The sequence below is a fragment of the Pyrgilauda ruficollis genome, unplaced genomic scaffold (genome assembly GCF_017590135.1).
Source record: "Pyrgilauda ruficollis isolate IOZ18807 unplaced genomic scaffold, ASM1759013v1 scaffold22, whole genome shotgun sequence".
NCBI lineage: Eukaryota > Metazoa > Chordata > Aves > Passeriformes > Passeridae > Pyrgilauda > Pyrgilauda ruficollis.
The window spans coordinates 8,342,548-8,369,227 of record NW_024521428.1 but is presented as its reverse complement, the minus strand read 5'-3'; the positions used below and the strand labels follow the sequence as shown (position 1 = coordinate 8,369,227).

Genomic DNA, 26,680 nt, shown 5'->3' with positions numbered 1-26,680 from the left:
GCATGGAAAAAGGTCTCAGAGCATGAGTGGGGTGATTTCAGCGTGGCATAGGGTCACACATACACGGGATTCACCGTGAATGAAGGGGGTTTACCCCTAACTCCCTGGGGCCGCCGTATCCCCTACAGATACTCACGGTCTGATAACTTGTCTCCCAGATAAGAAGGAGATGTTTTCAGTGTCAGGAAGCTCATGCTATTCAGAGGGCTGTAAATATTTTCACAAGTGCATAAATAAATGTACATTTTCTTGAACAGCATGCTTTTGCTACTAGCCTACAAGTCATGTAATTTAATGTAATTCAGCCATACAATGTCTCTGCAAGGTAATTTTAGGCTGATATGGTTCAGCTGAGGCATTTTTGTTTCAAAATGTGCTGTGAACATCAATATCTACGTAGCAGAGGTAAACAACTTTCAGGTAGTGTGCCACTGAAAAAACTGCCTATTGGTACCACACACCTATTTAAAACTTTATTTCCAACAATTTGCAAGAGATCTCTGTTGCCACTCCAAGCTGCAGCATTTGTTCTCTCGCACCCTGGAAGAATCCCAAAGGTCCACCTCAGAAGAGGGTGTCATTGCTCTGTAGTAATGGTGAAGTGTTTGAAGGAAGGAAGGATGGACATAAACATGTAGGAAATTGAGTTTTATTTATCCCACAGAAACAAAATCCTCAGGGACCTGTGTTCACCATTGACTTACATAGGCAAATCAACTAGACAACATAGTTATCAGTACCATGACTACTGTTGTAGATAATTTTACTGGCAGATTTATTTCACTCGGGGGACTTGAAGATTAAGAAAAGTTTCTCCTTGGTAAATAAAAGTGATGTCTATATTTAAATGATAATATCTTTTACTTTTATGCCAGCAACTTTTTTTATGGTGTAGAATAAATTTTAAGTATCAGAGCCAGTAACACAAGCTAGAGTTCCATGTTCTAACAGCCAGTTAATCCATCCTTCCTTCCTTCCTTCCTTCCTTCCTTCCTTCCTTCCTTCCTTCCTTCCTTCCTTCCTTCCTTCCTTCCTTCCTTCCTTCCTTCCTTCCTTCCTTCCTCCCTCCCTCCCTCCCTCCCCCCCTTCTTCCCTTCCCTTCCTAAATTTAAATACACTAGAGCTTCCCTACATAACCCCTCAATTACCTGAAATGATAATACTAGAAATAGTTAATACAATCATTATAAATTTGTTTTTACCATCATCATCATTCTAGTTAAAAGGGAAATTGACACCTAAAAGTGCATCTGCACACTGGTATATTGATGTACTGGTATATGCTGACAAATTAGACCAAAGAGCTTCAGAGGGTCAAACACTTGGGTAGTCAGGGTTTATCCATTCAGATTCATGGGTTTTGCTCAAATTCTCCATAATAAATCTGGTTTTGTGCTATTAATATCAAGACAAGTAATAAATTATTTTGAAAATATTATGAACAATTTAAAATAAGTTGTCATAGTATAGCAAAACCAAAAATGTTGCACATAGGTCCTTCTCTAGACACTTAGTAAAATAAAAAAAAAAAAAAGAGAGAAAAAAAGAATAGATAGTTAAGTGGGTTTGATTATTTTGTTGGGGTTTTTTTCCTGTATTTTTCCTTTAGTTTGAAGCATTTCCTTCTTTTCCCTAGTGGGCCCTATTTGAACTTTTATACAGAAGGTATCAACTCTCATATGTCCCAGAAAGTAGCAAAGAAAACAAACAAGACCTGGGTCATTTTAGATAAAACACAGAAGGTGTTTATTGAAAATTTAAAATTTTGAAGAGAAAGAAGCAAAATATATATTTTCATGGTTGAACAAACAACTGAAGTTGTAACACCAAAACACTTGTCATTTCATTAATCAAATCTTTATGTCTGTCCGACAAAATATACATCAATCTGTTTTAACTGTGAACATGGAAAATTAATATTTTAAAAGAAATATTAAATGTCCTTGAAAACCATATTAAAAATATTTTCTCATTTTTAAGTTGAAAGTGATAGCCACAAAGGTGTTCATTTGTTTGTATGTTGTCAAGATGTTTCTATGTTTAAACTGATGTACATTATCATTTCTTTCAGGATCAAAAAAAAAAAAAGTGGTAGTCTAAGCAAGCAACTGATATATATAAATTTAAAATATTATTCAGATAATTAATATTTTATTATATGAAAAATTAATTTTTAATATATGTCTTCCTCTCAATGATGTAATAAACACAAAATCATATTCATCTCCATATAAGTGGAATTGCAGTAACAAAAATGATGCTTTGCATATAAAATGAAGATAAAACCATACCAATTTACTTATGCTTTAAAAAGTTAGTTAAAATGCCTCTATTGCAGAATTATGTCAGTAAACTGCTAGTTTTGCCAGCTTTCATCTCTATTTCATTCACTTGCTGTTTTTTTGATCCAGTTAGCTAAATGAAGGAAGAGACAGGAAAAGTGTCAATTTTCATTACAGGTTTGTCTACATGAGGACATTGTTAGCACTGCAAGGTCCATCAGGAATGAGGGAAAGTGAAACAGTCTAGCTAGAAAACCTATATCAACCATACCTCCACATAGTATGAAGTTGAAAAGTCTTTGTGACTTAGATTTTAGAGATTAAAGCATCACAAACTCATTCTAAATGAATCAGAAAAATCTTTGTACCCATTTTCCCTTTTCAGAAGTTATGAATAATGTGGGGGTTTTTTTTAGAAAACCCATCTTTCTAGATTAATGTCTTCAAAGGTTCCTAAAGTCAGGCCTAAGTTTTCAAGAGCAGAAATGAGACTCATGTAAAATTCTGGTTCCTGAGAAGAGCTAAATACCAGTTTAGTAATTAATCAATAAAATAAATAAATAAATAAAATTAGAATGTATTCCTCTCTGTTTTATTTTAAACAGTGGTTTGTCAATATACATAATCTTTTCAGTGTATTATAAAATTAAGAATGAATTTTCTAGCTACAGTTCCTTTCACTTTGCTAAAATTCAGACACAAACACAAAGTAAAGTCATTCAAATTTTTAATCCTTTAGACAACTACAAATTTTCTTTAAACACAGTAAACATTACAGGAATATACTGGAGAAACCCAACAGGTGTGAAAGGAAATGGCATACTCCTTATTCCTATTCTATCAGAAGGACTGAGTTTTTTAATTTTGAAAATAGAAAAAAAAAATTATTTGGCGACTCAAATCCTCACAAACATGAATCCTTCAACCTTTAGCTTATATCACATTGATTTCTTTGTTGTTTATGATAACTTCTGAGTCAAAATCTGTATTCAGCCTTTATGAATGCAGGTCAGAGAGTGCAATACAATCCCTGGATGTCTTAAGCATATTTTTGATGACATAAAGTTCGAGGTGGAAAAGTGACATCAGGTTAGAGAGAGCAGGATTACAACATCTCAGTAAAACATTCATTAGAGGAAGATTTTCTTCTGTCAGAATGGCAGTGTAGAATGTCACCAACCAAAGGAGCCTGTGGTCAGACAGCAACTCTTCTTTCAGTGCTTTACACTGCAGCCCCACCTGAAAAATGAAAATTGAACATTCAGTGCTTCCGCTGTGGGTGTTCTTTGCCAGCTTTCTGAGGCTGATCTGGGCCACCCTGGCTGGTTTCCACACACAGAACCAAAACTGCCAGGCACCTCTGTGCTGGCAGGGACAATTGTTTGTCAAGGTCCCATCAACTTCAGCACTAAATCAGTGGAAAACTGTTTGGGCCTTACCACGTGGTTTGAAACAAAGTTTCTTATTCTTGTAAGCGGTGTAAGCTGCTATTGATCCAACAACCAGTATCACAAAAGCAGAAATTACAGGAGATGTAACTCCAGCTATTAAACCCGAATCTGTGGAAAAAGAAAGAGAAGGTTTTGGGTTTTTTTTTTCAGAGGCACTTAAATGGTTTGTCTTAAGTATATTGTCTACTAAAGCATGTCTTTACCAAATTAGGAAAATAGTTTGGTGAAACTACAGAATTAAGAAGATGAACAAAAATTGTGTAATATTACAGATTATGTGAAAATTATGCCTTAAAGCCTAATTTATTATATCTGCTTCTTGGTAAGGTTATCATTGTTTTAGTATTTCATAAAGATCAGAAGTTAATTGCAGAATAATGCAAATTATTTACTATACCTGTGTTCCCTCCATGATTGAAATGATGCTGCTCGTCTCCTGGAATAGAGGGTGAAGCTTCATCAAAGAAATGCTTGTCATCCTGTTTTGAGAACTAAGTCTTTACTCAGTGAAGCGTGATGTACAAAGGGCAAAAGGGGTGGCCCAACAAGACTGCAACAGAAAGCTCCCCTTCTACTCCCCACTGATGGCTATGCTGGCCAGAGGAATAACTGCTCATCCTCTTGAAACTTCCTTTTTTGGGGAAGAATGTTATTATCTAATAGAAGGACCATTTGTAACAGGCTATGTCGAGCTGATTTCACAGGGAGGCCAGTATAGTCTATCTCTTCTCTGCTGCCAGATAATCAGATAATTTATCAGTAGTTTACACCAAGATCTTAGTCTTGGTCCATCTATTTGAGCATGCCCCTTGCTTTGGGACTTTCCTTGCTGAATTCAAAGGGGTAAAACCTGCAGGCTCCTGGCATATGCTAGAATGCTAAAAAATGTTTTGGAATATGTTTCAAATTCTAGCTTCAGGCTCAAAACTATGGCATTTGTGAAGGATAACTAACCTAAATAAAAGTACCAGAGTCTGGTCCTATACCTTCAGAGACAAACAGACTACCACTAAACCAAAACCAACCAGAGTTGGTCTATACCTTCAGTTTAGAGGTATTAGGAACGCATTGCAAGGGAAACAGGCAAATGTTACCTGGTGGTAAAGGCTTTCCATCAAGGAGATCTGAGTCATCAAAACCTCCTGCAAGATAAAGATTCCAGTTGCAAAATTATATACAATGATAACCCCTTCAGCTCCTTGTCCACTCCTTTTGTAGTGCTCTAGGAGAGGTGAGGGACCTTTGAAATCCCAGCTACAACGTGGTGGATGGGTCACATGTCTTACACTGAACAGTCACCCACCAAAATTCAGCTGAAAGCTGAAGCACTGACACTGTTGGTGTCTATGTATTCTGTGTCTGTTTTGGGCACTTGTGGGAAGTGTGGGCTTGGGCTCTCAGTAACACAAATCCTTATATAATATGGACATCTTGAGTCCCAGTGATCCCTGAAGCAGAGAGTCAGTGGGTCCTTTCCAGCAAAGACTCCAGAAGGACCTATCCATGGCTCACCACTACAGCCATACCCAAGGTAATTGCAGGGACAGGGTGAAAGCCAGAATAGATATGCCACATTTACTTTATCTAAGCAAGTATCTGGAACCAAACTCAAAAGCAATACAGGCTGCCCAGCCCCATCTGCTGTATGCCCTAGGGACATCTCAGATGCACATCTCAAATTGATTTGAGCACAGGTTTATCCCTGCCCTGTGGCTAGATGTCAAATTTGAGCCTTTGCATAGTTCAGTGTATACACACCCAAAATGAAAACACAAACAAAATTAGATGTTAGTCTCGTGCCACTTAAGATGCAGTGTCCCACATTTTTAACAAACTGAAAAACTTTATAGTATCAACACTAACATTCAGAAAAAAGCTTTCTCACCTCTGGGCCAGAAACAGTGACTACAAAAGGAAGACATGGGAAAAGGATGATAAATGCTGTTACTAGAGAAGTAAGAGACTAAAGTATTCAAAATGTCTGCTCTGAACAGGTGATAGCACTACATTTTCTTATGAGCAAGTAGTCTTACCAGAATTACCATAACTTCCTGGGCGTGGTGGAAGAGGTGGGTATAAAGGTTTTCTTGAGATGTCACCTATTGATAATTAATATTGTTAGATAATTGAACAGGCAAAACTGGGAACTGTAAATAAAAATATTTTATACCTATTTCTAATTTGTCCTCCCATGAATTAATAAAAGGACCTTGTCAGTAGTTAAGAAGATTTAAGCACTATATCAACAAATAGCTAGCTGTAAAAACTGACTTGGAAGTGAATAGGGAATATTTTTGAAAGAAGATAAGAATTTGCAAGAAACATCGAGGGAAAATATTTTATGTATATCTGGCAAGTGCTAACATTGATTAAAGCTGACAGCTAGGAGGCACCATGTGTCAGTCACTGTGGGTGTCAGTGGTGCAGTTATTCAGAGCCAACAGAGAAGCTTGTGTTCCAGGCTGGGCAGGAGGCAACAGGTTATCTCATTGACATCAGCAGGTTTTAATAAGGCCAGCAGATTAATTTCGTCTAACAGATGATGAATTTATCTTATGCAAAATGAATTTCCTGCTCTTGAACAGTGCAAAATGATCTCAGACTTCAGCTTTGCTGTTGTTTAGGACTTTGTGCTAGCATTGAGCCTGAATTTTTTGCCAAAGGATTAGAAAGAGATGCATTGGATAGAGCAGGAGATCTAATGACTAAAAGCAGTTTCCGAGCTGCATACACAATGCTGAAGAGCTCACTCAGGTCAAAGCCTGCCAAATTTAACATCTAGGATTGCTGCTCTGTGTGTGTAGTCAGTTTTCTCTTGCCACCCTTTACTCAACCAATTCAATCATGTATTCAACTGTTCTTAAAAATGACAGACAGTGTACTTTTCTCTGCATAAATCAAAATTAGGTCACAGAAATAAATTGCAATTTCCCTCCCCCTCTTTAAATCTTTCACTTTCCAAACATGCCAGATGCTCTTTTGCCATGTTTTCTTCTTGCCTGGCTACTAAATACAATGCTTCTGTTTCTGAGCACCATTTAGGTTCTGATCCAGAAAATTATTTTGGTATATCCTTAACTTCAAGTGAGTTTACCTACAGCCAATGGATTTTAGGTATAGACATAAAGCTTTGCTGAATCTGATTTTGCCCAATTAACTATATTCAGCAGAGGAAGGACTTGCTCTGTTCTAGCTCTGTGTAATGACTAAGACTCACCATGGCACAAAAGCAGAAAACCAAAAATCCCACTTTTAATTTCTATCATGATGCTGCACTTAGTCCTCTCTAAGCATAAGAAGACATATTGTATGGCATAGCTGGTGAAAAAATAATGTCTTCAAAAATACTAATAACGAGATACATAACTTTAACCTTATTATACCATGTATGAAGGTCAATTAAAAAACTGAACTGAAAATGGAACAAGGAAATAAAAACCAATGGAAATACAATTTTCCATCCTTGGAATGAAAAGATTTGGTTTAGTTAAGGTACTTAAGCTATTAATTCATACTTCAGTCAATATATTTAACCTATCCTCTCATAACAGTACTCAATAACAGCTTGCAGGAATGGAAGAATTACTACAGGGACAAATAAATGAAATTATAAACATGGGAATTATTAACAACATTAGATCCAGCTTTGTAAAATATGAACTAATACATCATTCATACAAAGGCATGAAGTGCCACAGAGGAAGTCAGAAATGGGGAAAAAAATCCCAATATAAAAGGACAGTTACTGTCTAAGACTGAAATGTGAGCAAACCAGACCACTGCAGCTGGTTCAGAGATTCTGTGCAAATGGCTGAGAAGTTTCTTTTGTGTGGTTGTTATTAAAGTGGAATTTTAGGCTTTGCAGTAATCATTGTATTTTGGGTATCTGCAGTATTCAAGAACCTTTCTAGAGTACTTCACATCTCTAAACACATTAATTAAAATTTGGTGTACAAATTCCCAGCCTCGAGGATTTCATATGTCTGCACAGCTCAGTACAGTTCTGTGAATACTTCCAAGGTCAGGTCTGGGTGTTATGGGAATATCTGGAAGTTAACAGCATGTTACAACATCTTGACTGCTTCAAGCTTAAGCTGTATTCACCAGTGCTCATCTCTGAAGCATTTCTTCTTGAATTTCTAATTTGCCATCAGCAGAACTACAAGAAGCTCAAACCTCCCCATCCAGTGTTACCTCTGATTCCTAATCTTAGACAGGCTCATTTTTGGTCACTGAAGAAACTACAGCCATCACCTTCTTCAGGCTCCTGTCAGAGGACTCCACCCTGAGCCACACAAGTGAATGGGTGAGGTTTGCTCTCCCCAGCCACGCCTGGGGTGCTCTGCCATGGTACAGCAAGCCCCAGCTCACTTCAGTTCATGCAAGGCAGGGCAGCTGGGGGCTCTCAAAGGTAGCTGTGAGCAGGTGCTGTCCCCACCCTGCGTGACAGCCTCAGGCAGAAGGGCTGCCTGTACATGAGTTGTAATAACTCTCATCACCATAGCACCTCCTGCAGCACTGAAATATCTTTTTACAAATTAGGCAGAGTTCAGGAAAAGACTATGAAATTAAAAAATCCCCTTGTATTCAAGGAAACAAGGCAGTACTCACCCCCACCAAAAGCATCTCCCAAATGCAGATCATTGTCTAAAAATGAATAGGAGGAAGATGTAGAAAAGTGAGTTACATGCAATTCTTGAGGGAAATGAAATGTTATTTTCATTAGAACATGTACAACTGCATGTTTGACAAGCACCTTTTTCAAGTCAGTGCCACAAATTCAAAAAATAACTTATCACACTTTTCATGAAAACTCTAATAGAGTCTAACATTTTCCAACATGCTAATTGACAAATAGCAGGGTATTTTCTACTCAAAATGCAAAGGTTATTTCCTGTTTTAAATGATGTCAAAATAAATCTTACAGTTGAAGCAAGATCAATACCTCTTTAATATACCTGCAAGTACAAAAATAAAATTAGCTATGTTATAATATGTAACTGTACTCACTTCTAAAATATACTTAATTATTAACATTTATGTCTGTGGTTAAAATTTGTATATGTATGTTTGGCTCAAGTATAATTTATTGAACTGCAAAAACTGAATATCCATTTCAAGAGCAAATACTAGGGAGCAATAAACCTTCTTGGGGAGATATTGAATCAAATATCTATGTAAGGGTCACGATGACCCTTTCCTTCAGGCCATCATATGCACCTGCCTGAGGTTGGGAGACAGTCTGTTTTTATTTGCTTGAGCTGTGAAGGTTTTTAGATAGAATTAAATGTCTGTATGCAAAAGTTACCCAGTAAACCACCAGGCTGTGACCATTGCCCAGCACCGTACACGTGTCTCGCTGTAGCTGGGATGGAATCTTTCCATGCAATAAACAATTCGTCCATGAGCTGCAGATGGGTAAGGAGGAACTCTGTTTCTAACATGCAGGTGTGGCTGTGAGTGAGTGGGTGATATTTTAAGGTGTGTATGGAATGATGGTAAGTTCTGAAAGCATACATTAGATGGATGCTTTAACTGCAAGAATCCCTTTCTTGACCCTTATATGCATAGAGTGGTACAGTGTGTCAGAAGAAAAGGGACAGCAAAACCTATCTAAATTTTGGTAACACTGCTTGCTGCCACAGACAACTAGATGGATTCTCAATTAAACAATTTTTTTTTTTTTAAATTATAGATGTGACAGAATTCCTGAGACACAGGAAAATCACCATGCAGAAATCTGTTTTCTTCTGTTCTTTATACCTATGAGGATTGGGAAGCTGCTTTTGCACAGTATCTCGTCTCATTTGGGTGACAACTTAGAAATGCTTTGATGTCACCAGGAAATCTGGCAGGAAAATAAACAAATTCGTAATACATGACTTGGTTTGCCCTTGTCAGGTATAGGTCCTCCCTGTGTCTGCCCAGCAGAGCTGCATTTCAAAAATACCTTTACCTGTCAAATGTTAAAACTGTAAGAAGCAATAAATTGAAAACTGGATTCAATTTATTATTGACATGAAGAATTGAGGTAAAATGCAAGTTCTGCTCTGGAGGGTTCATGTAGAGATTTGTTGCAGAAATGCTCAGGTTGATATGAATGAAATAAAAATGGAAATGCATGTGTGTGTTGGGATCAGAAAAAACAGCAAAATGTTAAAAGAACAGACTAAAGGTCACTGTTCCCAGCAGTAAAACTGAGGAATGTGTTGTTTCTGTCAAAACCAGCAGGCCTGTGCTCTGATGAGAGCACAGATGACTTGTCAGCAAAGGAAAAGCAGAAAAGCATTCTAACACCAAAGGTTGCAGCATAACACTACTTTTCTGATGGTCCACCCAGAAAATAAGTCTGTGCACACAGCCTGTGAACTCCAAACAAGTGAAAAAAATATAGTGGGCAGTAACCTGACCAAGGGTTCAGAGACACTGGAATGAGAAATATTATGAAGTAAAGGACCTCTCTATAATACCTAAATACTCCTAATACTCCTAAAGGATATAAAAGATCTGTGGATTCTGCTTGTCATTTCTGATCAAGAAGAAGCACAGAGACAGGATAAGAGCTCAGCAGCTGGCAAGCTTTGTCTCATGTTGCACACGATGCTCACCAGACCCCTTAAGCACGCACATCTTGGTGCTCATGAGCATGTGGGTGTGAGGCTATGGCTGAATTAAACAGCATTCAGGAACAATGTCAGTGGGTAAGTATCAATTTACATTGAGATTTTGTAAATAAAAATTACCTTCCATTACATTTTGTGATGAATTTTGCTACACTAGGGAAGTGCCTACAGGAGAGCTTCAACTCAGGCAGAGGTGCATGGGGTGCCCAGAGAACACTGCCTGTAACTGGCCTCAGCTGAACAAAAATGTCAGTGAGCCTCACTTCTGAAGGAGACATAGAGGAAATCCTGAAGTTAAGATGAAGCATTAAGCACCTGCTGGAGCATACTTTTGTACCATCTTCCTGCACTTTCCAAATCCAATAGTTGATTTGTAACACTGTGGGCTTGGGTTTTCTAATAAGTTTTAATTGCTTTTTTAAACTTTCTGCAGTCCTCTGTAGCTCTGAAGGAGACTCTGAAATAGTTTGGAAAACATGGAGTTCTTCAGGCCCAAAAATTAGTGAAGTGGATTTGGTTAGGGCAGATATTCATCTGATGTTCATATCTCTAACAGATTTAGGAGTCCCTAAAAATAAAAATTCCTTTCACCTGACTGAGGCAGCTTGAGTGCAGATATTGGCACTCTAAGCTACCTTTAAACTTGACCAAGGATAAAGTATTTTAGGGCACAATTAAATAATTTGAAATGTTTACATTAGGATGGGAACAAATCCACATTTAGTGCAACAGTTTAAAATAGACAGACACTTCTAATCTAGGCCAGACATAATTTTTTTTTTTTTTTTTTTCCAAATGAAGTGGGAAGGAAGAATTCAGCCATTAAAGTATACAATAGCTATCACAAAATACTGCCCCTGTTTGCTCAAAGAGGAAGCCAGAGAATTGTGTGGAAAACGTAACTACTTTCATGCACCTAAAGTCTTATTTCAAAGTTGGTCCAGAAAAAGACCTGAAGTTGTTGGGTTTTTTTTTAATCTAACATTTTCCAAGCATTTTGTTTGATAGACAGAAAATTATTCCAGTGCAGTTTAGGTTAAAAAAAAAAAATCTACATTGTCATAAACTGTTCCATCACAAATGCAATTTTATTCTTGTTTGGAATTTGGATATTTTCAACATTAACAAGTGTTCATTGGAATTCATTGTTTGGCATTCGCAGGACTATAGCTCTCCACTGTTCAGAGCCTTTTTTCCTTTCTGACACAGGTGGTTGTAGCAATCAATACGAGATAATATGAATCAAATACATGGTGAGAAGAAAGAATAGCCCCAACTTCATTCTGATTCTTTTCCAACTCTGTTATCAAGCATCATGGAGAAATATACAAAAAATAAAGATAATAGGGAAAAAAGGTAGAGGAACAGTTGGCCAATTTTAACAACAGCTACCCATTGTTATACTCCCCAGGGAGTTCAGAACAATCTAGAAAAGGGTGAAGAAGGCCTTCAGGAAATAAAATACTACCACTGGCCAGCCATGCTTGATTGCCTCGCTTGAAGCAGTAAAGACACAGAATTGGTAGTTGTCAAAAGAGTACTTATTTTACTTTAAGAAGACAGCTGTTAATCACACATTATCTGTGCTAAAGCACAGCAGCAAATATGATAAAGAACCTCATGTGAAAGTTTCCTACATATACAAAATCACTTTTATGACCCATTATTTATTACTCACTGAACACAGGTCTTGTTGGTCTTCTGATCACTGTAGGTTTCCTGGTAATTATGTCATCTGTTGAATACAATGACATGCCAGTAAACATTAACAGCTTCAACTTAACAAAAGCATGTATGTGCAAATGTAGAGAGCTGCTTTCAATAAATCTTTATGTATCACAGCAGAAGCCAAAAATGAAGGAATATGTTTTCAAATCTAGTTTTCTGTTTGTTTGTTTTAAAGAAGATTTTCATTTTGTGATAGAAACATTGAAATCTAGCATTCTTCAGTTCTGTGTATCTTTAACAGAAGTAGTAGCCAGTTCATATTGCATTCCTCAAGGAAAAAGACTTAAAATTTACTATTAGATGTAAATGCCTTAGTAAAATAAGGATAGAAAATATACATACCAGGGTGATCAAGGGCATCAGCTAAATCAAAATCATCTTGACCTAGAAGGAATGTGACAGAGGACACTAAGTCAGCAGGCAGGTTTCCATGGACTCCAGACCTGAGGGCTCAGTACAGAAGCAGAACACAAGTAAGAGGCAAAAGAAAGGCCCATCCAAACAGCAGCAGAACAAGCTGTCAGCTGTCATCCCTGCACAGCACAGTCCAAATGACTGTGAGAGATGGGCTCATTTAATCCAAGGAAGTTATTTGTTCAGCTAGGCCAAAGAGAAGCTGCTCTCTCGTGTTATCATATTCAACTGCTGTACAAACAGCCCTTTGAAGAGCACAGGTTGCCAGCTAGAGGCACAGGACTATTGCCAGGAGACAGCTGAAAGTAGCATTCAGCATAGTACTTGTGAACCAAAATCATTAGGTGAGAATTTTTAATATCTTCATTATTACTTTACTGGCTCAGCTTAGCAAGCAGCTTTACTGTCAAGCCTGCCTTGTGATCACTTGCAACACAAATCAACTTTTTTTTTTAATTCTTACTGTAACATAGGCCATAAGTAAAATATATTAAGGTGTGCTTATCTAATTTAGCTTCCTCTAAATGAAAAAAAGCTGAAAAGGCCTGTTAGGTGACAACAATATCTTTGAATGTCACAGCAGAGAAATTAGCATCTGTATTTTCGAAATTAGCAGGCAAAGAAAACTGGAAAATATTTTAAATGTATAAACTGAAATAGATGACTTTGAACTGAAAGCACACAATTATTCATGAGTTTTACTTTTAACTCTACAATCTGCCACTTTGCTTGTAATATACAGGCTTCATGAAACACATGTTTGGCAAATATGTATCCACTGGATGGTTTTCATCCAGGGTGGTGCATCATCCTTGTGTTTGCATTCCAAACATAAGATCAGCCTACGCAAACCCACAAAAAGTCATGACATGCTATGACTTCCCTAAACAGAAATGCATTACTGTGCTCTATCGAGTAAGCCTCAAGCTGCACTTGATCTGCATACATTTATTATCCCTTCTAAAAGGCTTAATACCCAACTGTTCATTAAGGAGTTTTTCTTGGCAAGTCTTGAACACTTCACAGCAAGAAAGGCATCACTGTTCAAGTGAAGAAGCTGAGGAACAGAGAGAGGCTGCCAGAGGTTTGTCAGCACAGCAGTGCTCAGGGTTCAGCTCAGCTCCTTCATCTTGACAGGTCCTGTACATCTTCATGGCATTCTTCTCATTAATCACTGTTCCTGAGTAATACCTCTTGCCTGTGTCAAAGAGCTTCCAGAAAGATTAATTATCAGTGGTGAAACACTGTGTGATCCTCAAACAACAGTCAGCACAGGAATATAAAGTAGGAATTTTTTTATTCCCACAAAGATTTTAATGTAAGTCTGCGGACTTAATTATAGATGGAGTCTGATGGAAGAGGTAAAATAAGGCTGGGATGCAAAGAAGGAATGGCTTCTTAAGCAAAACTGTCCCAATAAAATATTAAGAAGAATATGTTTGGTAAGTAAAAACATGCAACAACATAAGACTTTCCCAGTAACAGTAGCAGAGTGGTAGGTTATCTCTTTATTATTTGATTTGTTCTTGGAGTGTTGCCTCATCTGGCCACCTCTCCCTCCTCTGCTCTGGCCCCTCAGCCAGCATTGTCACGTTCAGTAACTTTTGGATTGGGTCTTCAGGTGGGTAATATTAATGGAATCATAGAACCACAGAATGATTTGTGCTGGAAAGGACCTCAAAGACCATTTCCCACTCTCACTGCCATGGGCATGGACACCTTCCACCAGACCAGATTGTTCACTGACATATTCAACCCTGAACACTTCCAAAGATGGGATATCCATCAACGTCTCTGGACAACATGTTCCAGTGCCTCACTACACTCACAGTAAAAAAACAAGTCTTCCTAATATCTAATTTAAAACTACTCTCTTTCAATTTAAATCCATTATTTAAGCCATAATCTAAGGCTCTGACAGGTTTTTAAATATGAATCCATTAAGTACATAAATCTATAAAATAAACAAGTTGCTTCATCAGAAGATATTTTCTGTTTGAGCCTGGAGTGCACCACCAGCCCTCACTGGCCCTGAGCTTCTGCCCATGGGCTTCACCCCAGCCATGGAGCCCTTTGATCTTGATGCAGACACGCTACTATGCACAGGCAGAGATCCTGGCATTGCCTTGACTTATATGGTCAAATTATATTTTTCTGAAGCATTTCTTCAGTGCCAGCAGTACAAGCAACATAAGCTTGACAGTTCTTTGATTTCGACCTCTGGCAAAATCCTCATTTTTGATCAGCATCCTGAGTATTGGAGGTGGCTGCCTGACGCGAACCCCATTGCCTCAGGATACCACGATCAGTGGCTAAAATCTCTTCTTGTTGGAGTGAGTCATCAGGAATAATTTCGTAACCATAATCAGAATAAGAGTCAGGAGAAAAAATTTTGTAATTCCAAAGCTGGCCAAACCAGCTTCTTTCTTACAGGTCATGACAAGCAGGAACTAACTATAGAAAGCAACTACCAAGGTCCTAATGCTGTAAAGAGAATGTGACAAATTCATTTTGTGAAGGAAGACTGTGAAAAACTTTCAGGTAGAATATTTCTTTGAAGTTAGAGAAAAACAAAAATAGAAGGTGGAATCTAATCAGATCATAAAATTCAAGCACAATGATCCAGATGCTTTCAATTGCATGAGAACTGAAGCAAAACAATAGACTGAAACATTTACTGACACCTGCCCTTCTTCTGGACAATGCCAACATTTCCCTCTCCTTTTGTTATGTCTATTCTGTTGTGGAAAAGGTGTGAAAAGGCAAAAGGTGCTGTTTTGAGACTTCAAGGGAGAAAGAGTATAAAGCTATAGAAATTTTAGAAAGAGAAAAAAAAAAGACTGAAAACCTCCTTCAGAAATTATTCAGATTGATTTTTAAAATAATTATTTCTGGTGATTAACCAAGCAATAAAAAGAAAAGGACATCAACACAGAATGACTGCCTGAGAGTAAGACAGGAGTCCACAGTGAAATCTCTTTGACTATGTAAACATAAACCTTGACAGATGGGCAGTTTGTATGAGGACATCTGTGCAGCATGGTAAATTATACTGCAATAAACCTAAAGACTGCTTGGATTTCAATGCCAGCTTCCTCTGATAATAACATCAGATGACCACAAGGAGTAAGATTCTGTGAAGCAGAATTTTAAATGCTAATTACTATTCCTGAGACTGTACCTAGACATTTTTTAAGAACCTAATTTAAGGAGGATAGTTGGTTAAATAGCTGAACAGCTCAGACTTTATACACACCGTGGTCAGTCTAGAAACAAAACCACATTAGAGTCTCAGAAAATATTTGCTCCTAATAGGAGCTGCAGTCACTTCAGAGAACTCTGAAGATAAATGACAAAAGAAATAAATTAGTGAAGCTCTCCACAGAAAAAACAGACTGAAATAAATTAATTTTACTCTATTTTTTTTTATCAGCTTCCATAAAAGAAAGAGTTGGATATATACTGATGACAGCAAGAATGAAAAAAAAAATTAGTGGGGCAGAAAGAATTCCACTGTTTTTTTTTTTTTTTTTAATTGGTTGGGTTTTGTGTTTGTTGCTGTTGGCTTTGTTGTTTGTTTTAATCTGGATAAAGTTGTGAAGAGATTTAGCTGTGCAGGTGGTATTATCTCAGAGTTATCTCTGCTATTGCTGCTTTTAAGCTAGTATGCTATTTCTTGGCATTACGTCTAACCTTTCTTCTGGGAGTACCCCTGTTTTGACAAAGAAATAAAATTACTGTAATAATGTTTTCTGTGGGTGGTCCTCAATGACTTAGAGAATTTGAGAAAATGCTTGCAAACTCATGTCCTCGGGCACATCTGCATTTAGTGTTCACAAATTTTGAATATTAGGTTTCTGAAAATATGACCCAAATATCCAGTCACTAAAATGCAGACAGTAGTATCGTTTGTCCATGGTTTAATTTTTTATCTAAATGTTGAATGGGGCTACCACCCTTTAACCGTGTATCTGCGTGATCACAAGGGTCTGAGGTCCTACAGCTTTTGAGCTGAATTTATGAGAAACAAGGCTGGATTCTGCAGGTGAGTGTTACCAGTTTGTCACGACAACAGCAGTCAAGTTTTCTGACAAAAGGCTACCACGACGTCACTCTGCAATTTTCAATCTCCAATTGAACACAGCTTGTGGCCCTTAAAATGATGCAGATTTAAATAAGGCAGAAATTAATATTTCTAAGTGAGAATCAGGTTATGTGACAAATGAAATTAACTTCTCAGGCTTTTAATATTCCTAGTCTAGTATTAAAAAGGAAACTAAAATCCATGACAAAATGTGTTTGAATGTGTTTGTACAAGTTTCTGGACACACACCTAAAATGTATATATGTGCATTGTGTTAGATAAATAATTTTGTCATTAAGATTATTAAATTAATTGGTTTTGGGCGCATTGCTAGTTGTCATATGGTATGGATGAGTTTTTGTGTGTGACAAATAAATTAGAAGCAGCTAACTTCTATTTCTGAGCAAGATAGGAAGAATAAGTTGATTTTACAGTATTTAAAGACTTGAACAAGTATGATTTCTCCAGTGTAATTAAATAGGAATTGTTCCATGAATACAATGTGCTTAAAACATTATGAAGCTGGAAGAGACTGAGAAAGAAGTCTGTGACTTAAAAATAAGAACAAAAATTTTATAAAAGGGAACCATAAAATATGTTACCAAAATCACTCATGAGACTCATTTTATGGGTTTTTTCTAGCTGAAATTCTAACTAATTCTTTGCACAGACCATTTCTGATTATAATACAATCAAGAAACCTATTTACTCCATAATAAGAAAATAGTATGTATTTTCCCATGCATGGAACATACCCATGTACTGGTCCAACTTTGTTCAGGAAGCAATTATGTTTGTTTAAAGGAAATTACTCATTTCTGGGAGAACAGAAAGGTTTACGCCCCAGAGTGGACACTCTGGACAAAATCTCAATGAGTAGGTACTATTTCTTTCATGTAATAGCCCCATGATCCATATTTCCTGATGATGTTACTGGAGCTTGTTTTTCCTTCGAGGACCTTTAGTTCCATAAACAACGATTGCCATTACAACCCCTTGATGCTGAGGTGGAAAATGAGCATGCTTTAAAATCTATAATTAAGATCCAAGGTCCAGCATATTGACCACATCATGTGGACCTGATTATTGGCTTCATATTTTTTGCTAGACCACTTCTGGTTTTAGTTTAAATGCAAGGGAAATGAAAAGGACTCTCTTGCTTATTCATACAAGAGCACATTTAAATAATTACTAGCAAGTGAGATGCACTAATAAAGTAGGAGTGGCAGTACTCCTTTAGCTCTGTGCAACACAATCTCACCAAACACAAACAAAAATCTTTTAGTTCTTTTATATTTGCCTTTCTGTTCAAAGGTAACTGATGCTCTTTTTGTTCTGATATGCCGTGCATGCATAAAATAAGACAGATACAATTTTCTGTATTTTGCTAGAGAGTGAGTGCAGAAGAAGATGGTGTGTGCTGTAAAATTGCAGGCAGAGCAAAAGAATTGGGGTCTCCCATGAAGGAACAACATACGTGTTCCTGTGCACCTTACTCAGATTTTCAGCTTTGTGTCATGAGGCAGAAGAGCTTAACCCATGGTGTGGGCTCTTCATCCAAAGCTTCTCTCTGTCGCTACAGGTTCCTGAAGATGCCAGCCCTTTTCAGCCATTTGGTCTGAGAGTCTCAGGCTTAATGATGGTCACATTACACGAGAACTGTACTCAAACAAGAGACCTGTATGAGTATTCCTACTGAAATCCGTAGTGTGGCACAGACAACAGCTGTGTTGGGCTCTTGGAGTGGCCACTCACTGCCTAGGCAGCAGCTGGCTAATCCCCACTTTCTCCAGTGAGTAGTTTGGAGACAACAGAGGGAACTGAATATAATATATGTCATCAGGGAGATGCCAGGCTTTGCTATTTCTCTTGCTCCAGAATGTGTTTTAATGTTCTTCTTCCCACTTTCACACCAGGTACTCTGGTAAAATGCATGCAAAAGAGCTCTTGACCTTCAATATGGATAGCCCCTGGTTCCTTCACTGCTGGTATAATTAGACCAGGGATGTAAGGAAGGACTTCCACTTGTCTGCTAATCTTAGTACCTACATACTTAATGCCTTTGCATTCACTTTTTTTTTTTTTTTTTTTTACATACTTAATGTCTTTGCATTCACTTTATTTTTTTTTTTTTTTTGTAGCATTGTTGCCATTAGAAAATATATTGCTGTGATTTAACTTTTACATGCATTCTTCACAAATTAAAAATCTATAGATAACAGGCAAAGCTAACTCAGGGAAGTGGGACTGTTGTATTTTCATAACCCATCCAAGCCCATTCTTTCAGCTGGGATGGTGTGTTTGCCTTCAGAAAATATTGTACTACAGGTCAGATCTAAGTATTTTTAGTATTTTCCCATAACATTCGTAGATGTCAGCCTGTGGGAAGGAAGGAAGACTCTAATCAAAACAAATTGAATCTCTTGCCTCCTACAGTGAGACAAAATGCCACAGAAAGGTCTATTTTTATTGATTTCTAATCTTGAAAGAATTCTGACATTTATTTGTTATTTATTACCCTCAATGGGATGGAAAGGGTTTGACAATTGATGGTGCAAATAAGTTAATATATTCAGGCAGGTTGGTCAGTGCTGCCAGGCTTGCAACATGGCAGCAACATTTGAAAAGTGAACCTGAGAAGCTGAGTAACCGCACCAGTTGTTTTCTCTTCCCAAGCTCGGATGTTGCAACAGTTCTGCCATTCTTAGTGTTTCAACCAGTTCAGGTATGTGGACTTTCCAACTGCAATTACACCCTTAGCTGATAGCACTGATGTGCCTAAGGATAATCAGTTCAGGTCTTGGGTGTGAAATAGTTTTGGCAGCCAGCAGAAGAGACTTTGTTTCCTGCCGAATCTGTAAGTGCTTCAGCACGTCCACAGGGACCTCACACAGAACAATAGTGAGAACTGCAGATACATGGAGCAGTATAAGAAAAAACAGGACTGTGTTTGTCATCTCTCCTGTCTTTTAACTCCAGTGTACATTATTCACATGACTAAGTGACACAGGGTCTCAAATTCAAACTAGTCTGTAATTTTCTCCCCATAAAGGGCACAGCTGATTAACTGAGACCACAACTGATTTTGGGTAAAAAGCTTTGTAAGCCTTAGTTGAGCAGAGGTGCATGGTTTACTGACTAGCAACAAATGCTGTTCCCTTTACCTGTGTACCATTCAATACCTGATGGAGTAAATGTGAACCATCTCAGACATATCAGTCTTTGTTACTGGCTAAACACGTGATCCGTCAGTCAACATTAATATAGATTATACATATAGATTTATAGGTACTATACCTATAGATTTATATATAGATTTATATATATAGATTATACCTACACTGGGAACTTGAGGAGCATTCTGAGCAATCAGATCTGAGAGTCTCAGTTGCCTTCCAGGTCCGTATAGGGGAGGCCCCTCACGTTGCACAGCTTCCCCACTGCAGGTGTAGGTGTGCACACAGGTTTGTGGCCCAGGTGGGACCTATGTTTCATGATCTCAGTTGCATGATCTCAGTTACTGGGGAGAATCCTGAGCTGTGCCTGAGTGCACCTCAAATGGGCAGTGAAGACACAGTCAAACCTATTCAGGTTTGGCTGAATTACCAGAGATCAGCCAAGCTGCAGGAACTCAGGAAATTACCATGAAATTCATTGGAAGAAGTTTCTGTGAAGTTTATTTCATTTGGATTGGGCTGAAACACTCCCAGACAATTAGTTGTTGAAGCTCAAATACATAGGAGTCTTCATGTAACATATCTAAGTCTGGAAATTCCAAAAGCTAGAGCGTAGCTAAAAATGGAATACTGAAGTGAGCATTCATGTTTCTGAACTGTATCAGATTTCACTTTCCTTGTGCAATATGGTTCTTGGGTCTGTTATGCTTCTGTCAACACATGTCCATCAAGGTAGTCTAGCTAACTAACTCAAGATAATTGGACATAAAGGAAATGCTGGATGGGAAGAGGAATTATGTCATCTGGTCTGGCTGTGGTGGTCCAGTAGTTTACAGATGCTATCACAGAGGATTACAATTTAGAAAATAATTAAGTGGCCTATAAAAGGGTGAATCATGCCATAGACATCCCTTTCATAAGTACTTAGACCAGCTTTTCACCAGCACAGCCAAGCCTTTCTCATATCATGTCTTGACTGGGACTGAGAGGAGATTCTTGTAAATATCCCAGAAACATGGTGAATACTTTGATGATAAAATTCAGTGGCTTTTGCCACAGACTTAAAATTATTAAGTTTGCTTGTCAAAGTGGATTAAATAGTTTCCAGAGTCGTAAGACCGTGCCCAGAGCCCACAGCAACTTTCAGCAATGACTTCTCCCCCCAAGCAGAGCCTGATCTGGCTCTAAATTAATATGTGTATAAATGAAGAATGATTAGGCTGACTACCCTTGTAATTAAAATAGTAGAGTATTTGTAAATTGGCTTGCTCATGCTCAGATTGTCTGAACAGAACTATTCAACCTATGACAGTTACAGAACAAGAAAGTCTGCATGCCAAGAGGTGAGAGACTGCATGAATCACCACTGCTCGCAGCACAACACAGCACAGTCCTACTGCTCTGCTCTTTCTGTGCCATGCTAATTGATGAAGACCTCTAAATAATTCCTTATTTGTTAAAATCAAACTATTAAACTAAATTAAGACAAGATGTTTTTCACTGCCCATCACTGCAAGGTCTCCTAGGGACTTCATTTAAGTCAGGAGTGGTGGGAAGATCAGCAGCAGCTGCTATTTTGGAACTAGCGATTAATGATTGATTTCTTCCTGCAGCCAATACTGTACTAAAAGTTTCTGCAGAATTGCTAATATACAAAAAAGAAAAGGTTACAAGTACACCACATGGCAGATGCACACAAAGATAATTCTATTTGGTTTGACCTCAAGAAAAGTTTTAAAGAATATTTTGCTGAAAGAAGTTATGTTTGAATATAGTAAAATGACTCAGTATGAAAAGGCTACACTTTCCCTATTGCTATTAATTAATCAAAAATATATAAAAAAATTATTCAATTCTTAATTAGTCCTGCATGAAAAGGTACGCCTGTGTGTGGAATACATTTACTAAGGTAAATAAAGTATTAGTTTATAATTATTAAATCATATGCACCAATATAAAAGCACAAACACCTTTAAACTGAATCAGAATTAGTTTTTACAATAAAACTCATAGATTTCAAAATACCAATAACTAAGAAAAGCTTTAAAACATGAAGGCATTATTTGACTACGGGTCTCTTTGGGAACTAAGTTCCCCTGCAAGCTCTCATTTTACAGCTTCTATTTTAAAAAGTTTATACTCAAGCCTCAGCTTGTGAATAATTTTAGGGAAGAAACACAAGCATGAAAATAAGAAATTATAATAAACTTCAACTAGCACAGCTATTATGAACAATCATCCAGGAGATATGTATCTCTTTAGAAACTGGTGAAGTACATATAAACACTTTTGAATGCTTCTCATGAAAGAGTAGCTCCAAAAACCAAAAATGCTAGCAAGCATTTCCAAATAAACAAGCATCCCTTTTCAGGGTTGGGAGCTTAGATTTTTTTGGTTTGAGTTTTTTTGGTTTTTTTTTTTTCTTTTCTTTTTTAATAATCTAGCCTTTGACATAAGCCAAGGTAAAGATCACTTACCTCTTACAAGGACTAGAAGGAAGCCAAGGCACAAAATAAAAATACTTCTGAATTTCTCCATGCTCTTCTATGCAGTGCCTTGATTGCACCAGTTCGTTTTTTCCAGGCAGTGATGATAGATATTGCAACTGCAGTGCCAATGTTTGAGGGATTCAGCAACTCCCAAAGGTCCAAAAAGGTTTCTCACCACTACGCCCAAGCTCTGCAAGAGAATGAGAAACCTTCTTGCTTACAAGGCAAGTAACAAAAACAAGCAACCCTGCTACAGCCAAGCTGTGAGCAGCACGTTAGGTGCCACCTGTGCCCCAAGAAACTTATTTATCGTCCAGGCAGGAAGCACAGAGAGCTGGGGAAGCAGTGGCAGCACCCAATGAGGAGGGTGCCTGAACACTCTGGATCCACCTCCTTCCCAGAGGGGAAAGCCAACCTGTTTGACATCCTTGCCTTCCAAGTAGGGTGTGGTGCTGTGGGAGCTCAAGTAGCTTGTAAGAGGAGACTGTCTTTCTCTGAAGCATGCTTGAAAGAATCACTCAGACATACTCTGTCCTCAAAGCAGCACTTTCCTGCTTGTTTTTTGGCTCAGCAATAACAGCTGATAAAAGCAATCCTGTCAGACTTAACGCCTCACTCAGGTCACAAAGTAGAGGAAATGGATGGAGTTTAGGAATCTTTGCAGAAACTTGGAATTGGCTACAGAGGGATGACAAAAAAACCCTAGTATCATAAATTTAAAATGTGATGTTGGACTACTGAACTGAGGCATGCTACGCTCCCCAGTAGATGCTTAACTTCAGAGGTAAACATTGCACATCATGACTGTTTCTATTGATCTAGTTTTTTGGGTTTTTTTTAAAAATATAAATATCCATGCATATCCTTCATGGGGAGAGAGTCAGATAGTGCTGACTGTGATGGTACAAAGCTTTGGAAGATGAAAAAAAATCATGCATCTATCTATACATGGACTTCCTTTTAAATTACTGATGTGATTTAAATCCAGTTTTGTCATAGCATCATAGCTATCTCATGCATTTGTCTGGCAAACACGTACGCCTATAGCCTTGTCCTTTGAACTGGATTGCAGCCATCACCCTGGTGCCCAGCACCAGCAGGGTGACTGGGGTGCATCCTCCCTTGTGCTGGGGGATGAGTGCAGGGGCTTTTGTCAGAGCTGTTTTGTCTAGGGCAGCAAAAAAAAGCTCAGGAATCTGCTACCATGTGTGGCCAGTCTGAGCACTTGTGGTGTTGCAGGGTGGTTCAGTCTGGCACAGACTGCCTCCAACAGCATTTCTGTTGATGCACCCAGAACACAGAGCTGAACTCATGCTTTCATGGTAACAAAACCAAATGTGACAACGTAAGATGGACTGATAGAACTCGGTGGTACTGGGTCCTCATGAAGCTTGGTCTTCAAGCAGGTCAGCTTCCTCCCTCTCCCCGGCCCAAATTTGAAACAGCAGAATGGTTTATGAAGATCTGGCTCAAAGCTACTAATAGAAGCTCTAAAGTTCAATTTGAGTATCATCATTCTCCATGTCAGGGCAAATTGCTCAGTCTCAGAACAGCTAAGAACATTTAGGCTGAAGAGATGACTTTTTCAGTCAGTTAAAACAAGAACTATACCATGAAATGAGCAATCCCATAAATCCAATGGCTGTTTGTTTTTTCTTTCCAGAATGCCAAAAGCACGCCCGCATGTGCTGATCTTCATACAATGATGAATTTGCCTGAAGGGAACAGGAATGTTGGCAAAGTTAGGTACTAGTCCCAGGCAGGTCCAAACAGCTTACACATGTTCAATAGCTTTACTTCAAAACAGTTGCTCCTGCAAGTGAAGTCTTCTCAAAATGCATTGTCTCACCTGCCTGCTGATACTACTTCATTGTGATATTGAACATTCTCAGACAAAGTCTGAAGATGATGCACATCTTGTTCAGTCTTTCTGAACCCAGCTATTGCCCTAACTCAATAACAAGAGGAAAGTGGGCAGCACTGGAAGGAGGGGATGTAGTGTAGGAGTCACTCGAATGCTTATCCCCCTCCTGTTCTTGGGAGCATTACAGGAACTTCCTAATCTCGGTGCTGTCAAAAACATACAACAGCTTGCCCAAGATATCAAGTAAAAAATACTGTATATTACAAATAAATATATGAGCTAATATCTGACCCTAAATAGCAGTTTTAGCACTTGAAAAATCATTGACCCATCTTTTTCTGCATAAACAAAGTTCTCTCTACTATTCACCTGACAAGGTGGATGAGTTGCCTACATTTTGTTTTTACTTTTTACTGGTCTTTTAAGGAAAACTCCAATATTTCAGAAACTCAAATGGATGTAGAAAAGGAGACAGCATGTCTGCCTGTTCTCTACACCACATACTTTTACCCCATCAGGTCTCTTTTGGATGAGACAAACTAAAAGGGAACAAGAGTTCAGTCAGAACTCATCACAGTGGCAGCCTCATCAGGTCAGACATTGCTCTCTTTGGTATGGGTAACTTGCTGTATGCATCTATTGGAGATGAAAGAACTGAATTATACACTAGAACTACTTGGGAATGCCACTAATAGCCTACACTACTCTTTTTTTTCCATAAAAACAGAAGTACTTTAATTAAAATATTGAAGCATCCAGTAATATAAACCATTAATTTAAATGTAAGCCAAACACACAAGTGAACTGGTGATACAATTTCTTGACAACAGAAGAATAAAACTACTACGTACTAGCTAAAGCTTCAATGACTTTTCACAAGCAGGTGGAGGAACATGTGTTTTAGTCTTGTGGTTATTAAAGTACTCCAAATACAGAGATTTGGGAAAACTGTGGGTTTCCTCCATTTAAGTCCTCTCCCCATTCCTAATTATCACTTCCTTTTAAACATGTCTTTGTAACTGTGTAACAGAAAAGAGCAAAAAGGAAGTAACATTTTCAACTTGCCTCTCAAGTGAAAAACACACATAAAACATGTGGTTGAGATTGTGGCCTAAAGTGAAAAAAAAAAAAAAAAAAAAGAAAAAAAAAAGCCAACACAGAAAAGCAGCATTGAAAGTGTAATTCAGCCCAAGATATACTGAAAACTGAGCGCACTAAAATGTTTTTCTTAGCATTCAAAATTTGGCACAGATACTGAAATAAGCACAAATAAGAGCTACAGCAAAAAGCTGCCAAATGTTATGCTTAAGATTTGCTTGCTTTCATTTGCACAATCCAATGAATTCGTTTGGATAACTTCGAATAAGTATTTGAAATGAACATTGCATTTGAAAACCATCAAAACATTTTTCTTTTCCACCAATAGGATGAATAAACTGCCACTGCAGCCACCTTGTAGAAGCTAAAGTGATGTATTACTTATTGTTCTACAAGATCCTGCTTTATTTTTCCTCCTATTACTGATGGTAACTCATCCTCACAGGAGGTAGACTAGAATAGGAATTGGAAGAGAAGAGGGTGTGCCACAGGAACAGGACAGCGCTCTTTGCTGTGACCCATTTTAACTCAGTTTAATGGTAAAGGTACCTCACAGGGATCAAGTTGCAGTTTGGACTCAGAAAGGACAGTACATTTTTCATTCCACTGCACAGTCTGATTGAAACATGTATAGAAACGACATTAATTCCCACATCTGAAAGTCAACAGCAGCTCATAAGGCCACGATGGGCTGCAGCTATCTGTGGGATGTGACTGCAAAATTACTTCAGTAGAGTAGTGAATAATGGTTAACTATAATGTTTCCTGTCCCAGAAAGTGGGACAATAATGAATTGGAAATTTAACTCTGCAGCGCAATGACAGCTGAGCAAGAAAGAAAAAAGATCAAATTTTCTGTGGATAGTGAGGCAAACAGCAATGCAACAATTAATACCCCAATAATTGCAAGTGAACTGCTATGTTTTTTCCACAGATAAGTAACAGAAACCCATAAACTCACAAGAAAACAGACTGAAATTTCAAGTTTTCTGTTTAACCTTTTATATCCAGGGGCAGCAGCCAGTCTTTCTTCCACAACTCCAGACTGTGGAACCACAACTGAACAAATCAGTAAGTTGGAAAAATCAGTAAATTTGTTACTATTCAGGCACTTGGCAACCCCTGCTTTGCCTTTTCATTCTCTTACGGTCCTCTCACATCAGAAGGTGAGACAACACATGGCCCTGCAAAAGTGTCTACTGCTCCAGGATCTGATAACTGGATGAGGAAAACTGAACGCTTTTAAGTTTGTCCATAATAAGACATCTAAGTGCATCTTTTCAGCAGATCTTGGGTTACCAAATCTTTTTCTTCAAAAGCCATGCCTGTCCTTCACACAGACAGATGTCTTCCCTTCACACAGGTAAGCAGCTCAAAGCTTTGCTGCTTCTGGCTAACTTCATTCCAAAATTATTAAAATGTCTGTAGGAAATAAACCTGAGCTGCTGAGGGTACACTATTTATTTTATTTA

At 38.0% G+C, this 26,680-nt stretch overlaps 1 protein-coding gene across 1 annotated transcript; it reads right to left on the bottom strand.

The window, feature by feature from the left end:
• Positions 1-1,778: 1,778 nt before the first annotated feature.
• Positions 1,779-26,657, bottom strand: XG (Xg glycoprotein (Xg blood group)). The gene is made up of 11 exons (XM_041468479.1): positions 24,963-26,657; positions 23,859-23,962; positions 22,236-22,437; positions 12,427-12,468; positions 12,035-12,091; positions 8,345-8,380; positions 5,767-5,832; positions 4,828-4,875; positions 4,131-4,169; positions 3,722-3,841; positions 1,779-3,521 (listed from the first exon to the last, which is right to left on the bottom strand). Exons 3-11 carry the CDS (start codon positions 22,294-22,296, stop codon positions 3,505-3,507), a joined length of 486 nt encoding a protein of 161 aa, XP_041324413.1. The 5' UTR covers positions 22,297-22,437; positions 23,859-23,962; positions 24,963-26,657; the 3' UTR covers positions 1,779-3,504.
• Positions 26,658-26,680: the final 23 nt, after the last annotated feature.

Excerpts from the sequence above, each read along its gene's own strand:
- XG (XM_041468479.1), bottom strand. The coding sequence starts at position 22,296 with ATGGAGAAATTCAGAAGTATTTTTATTTTGTGCCTTGGCTTCCTTCTA. Across the intron at positions 5,833-8,344 it reads GGGAGATGCTTTTGGTGGGG|GTGACATCTCAAGAAAACCT; the intron begins GTGAGTACTGCC and ends AATTATCAATAG. Across the intron at positions 3,842-4,130 it reads CAATCATGGAGGGAACACAG|ATTCGGGTTTAATAGCTGGA; the intron begins GTATAGTAAATA and ends CTTTTTCCACAG.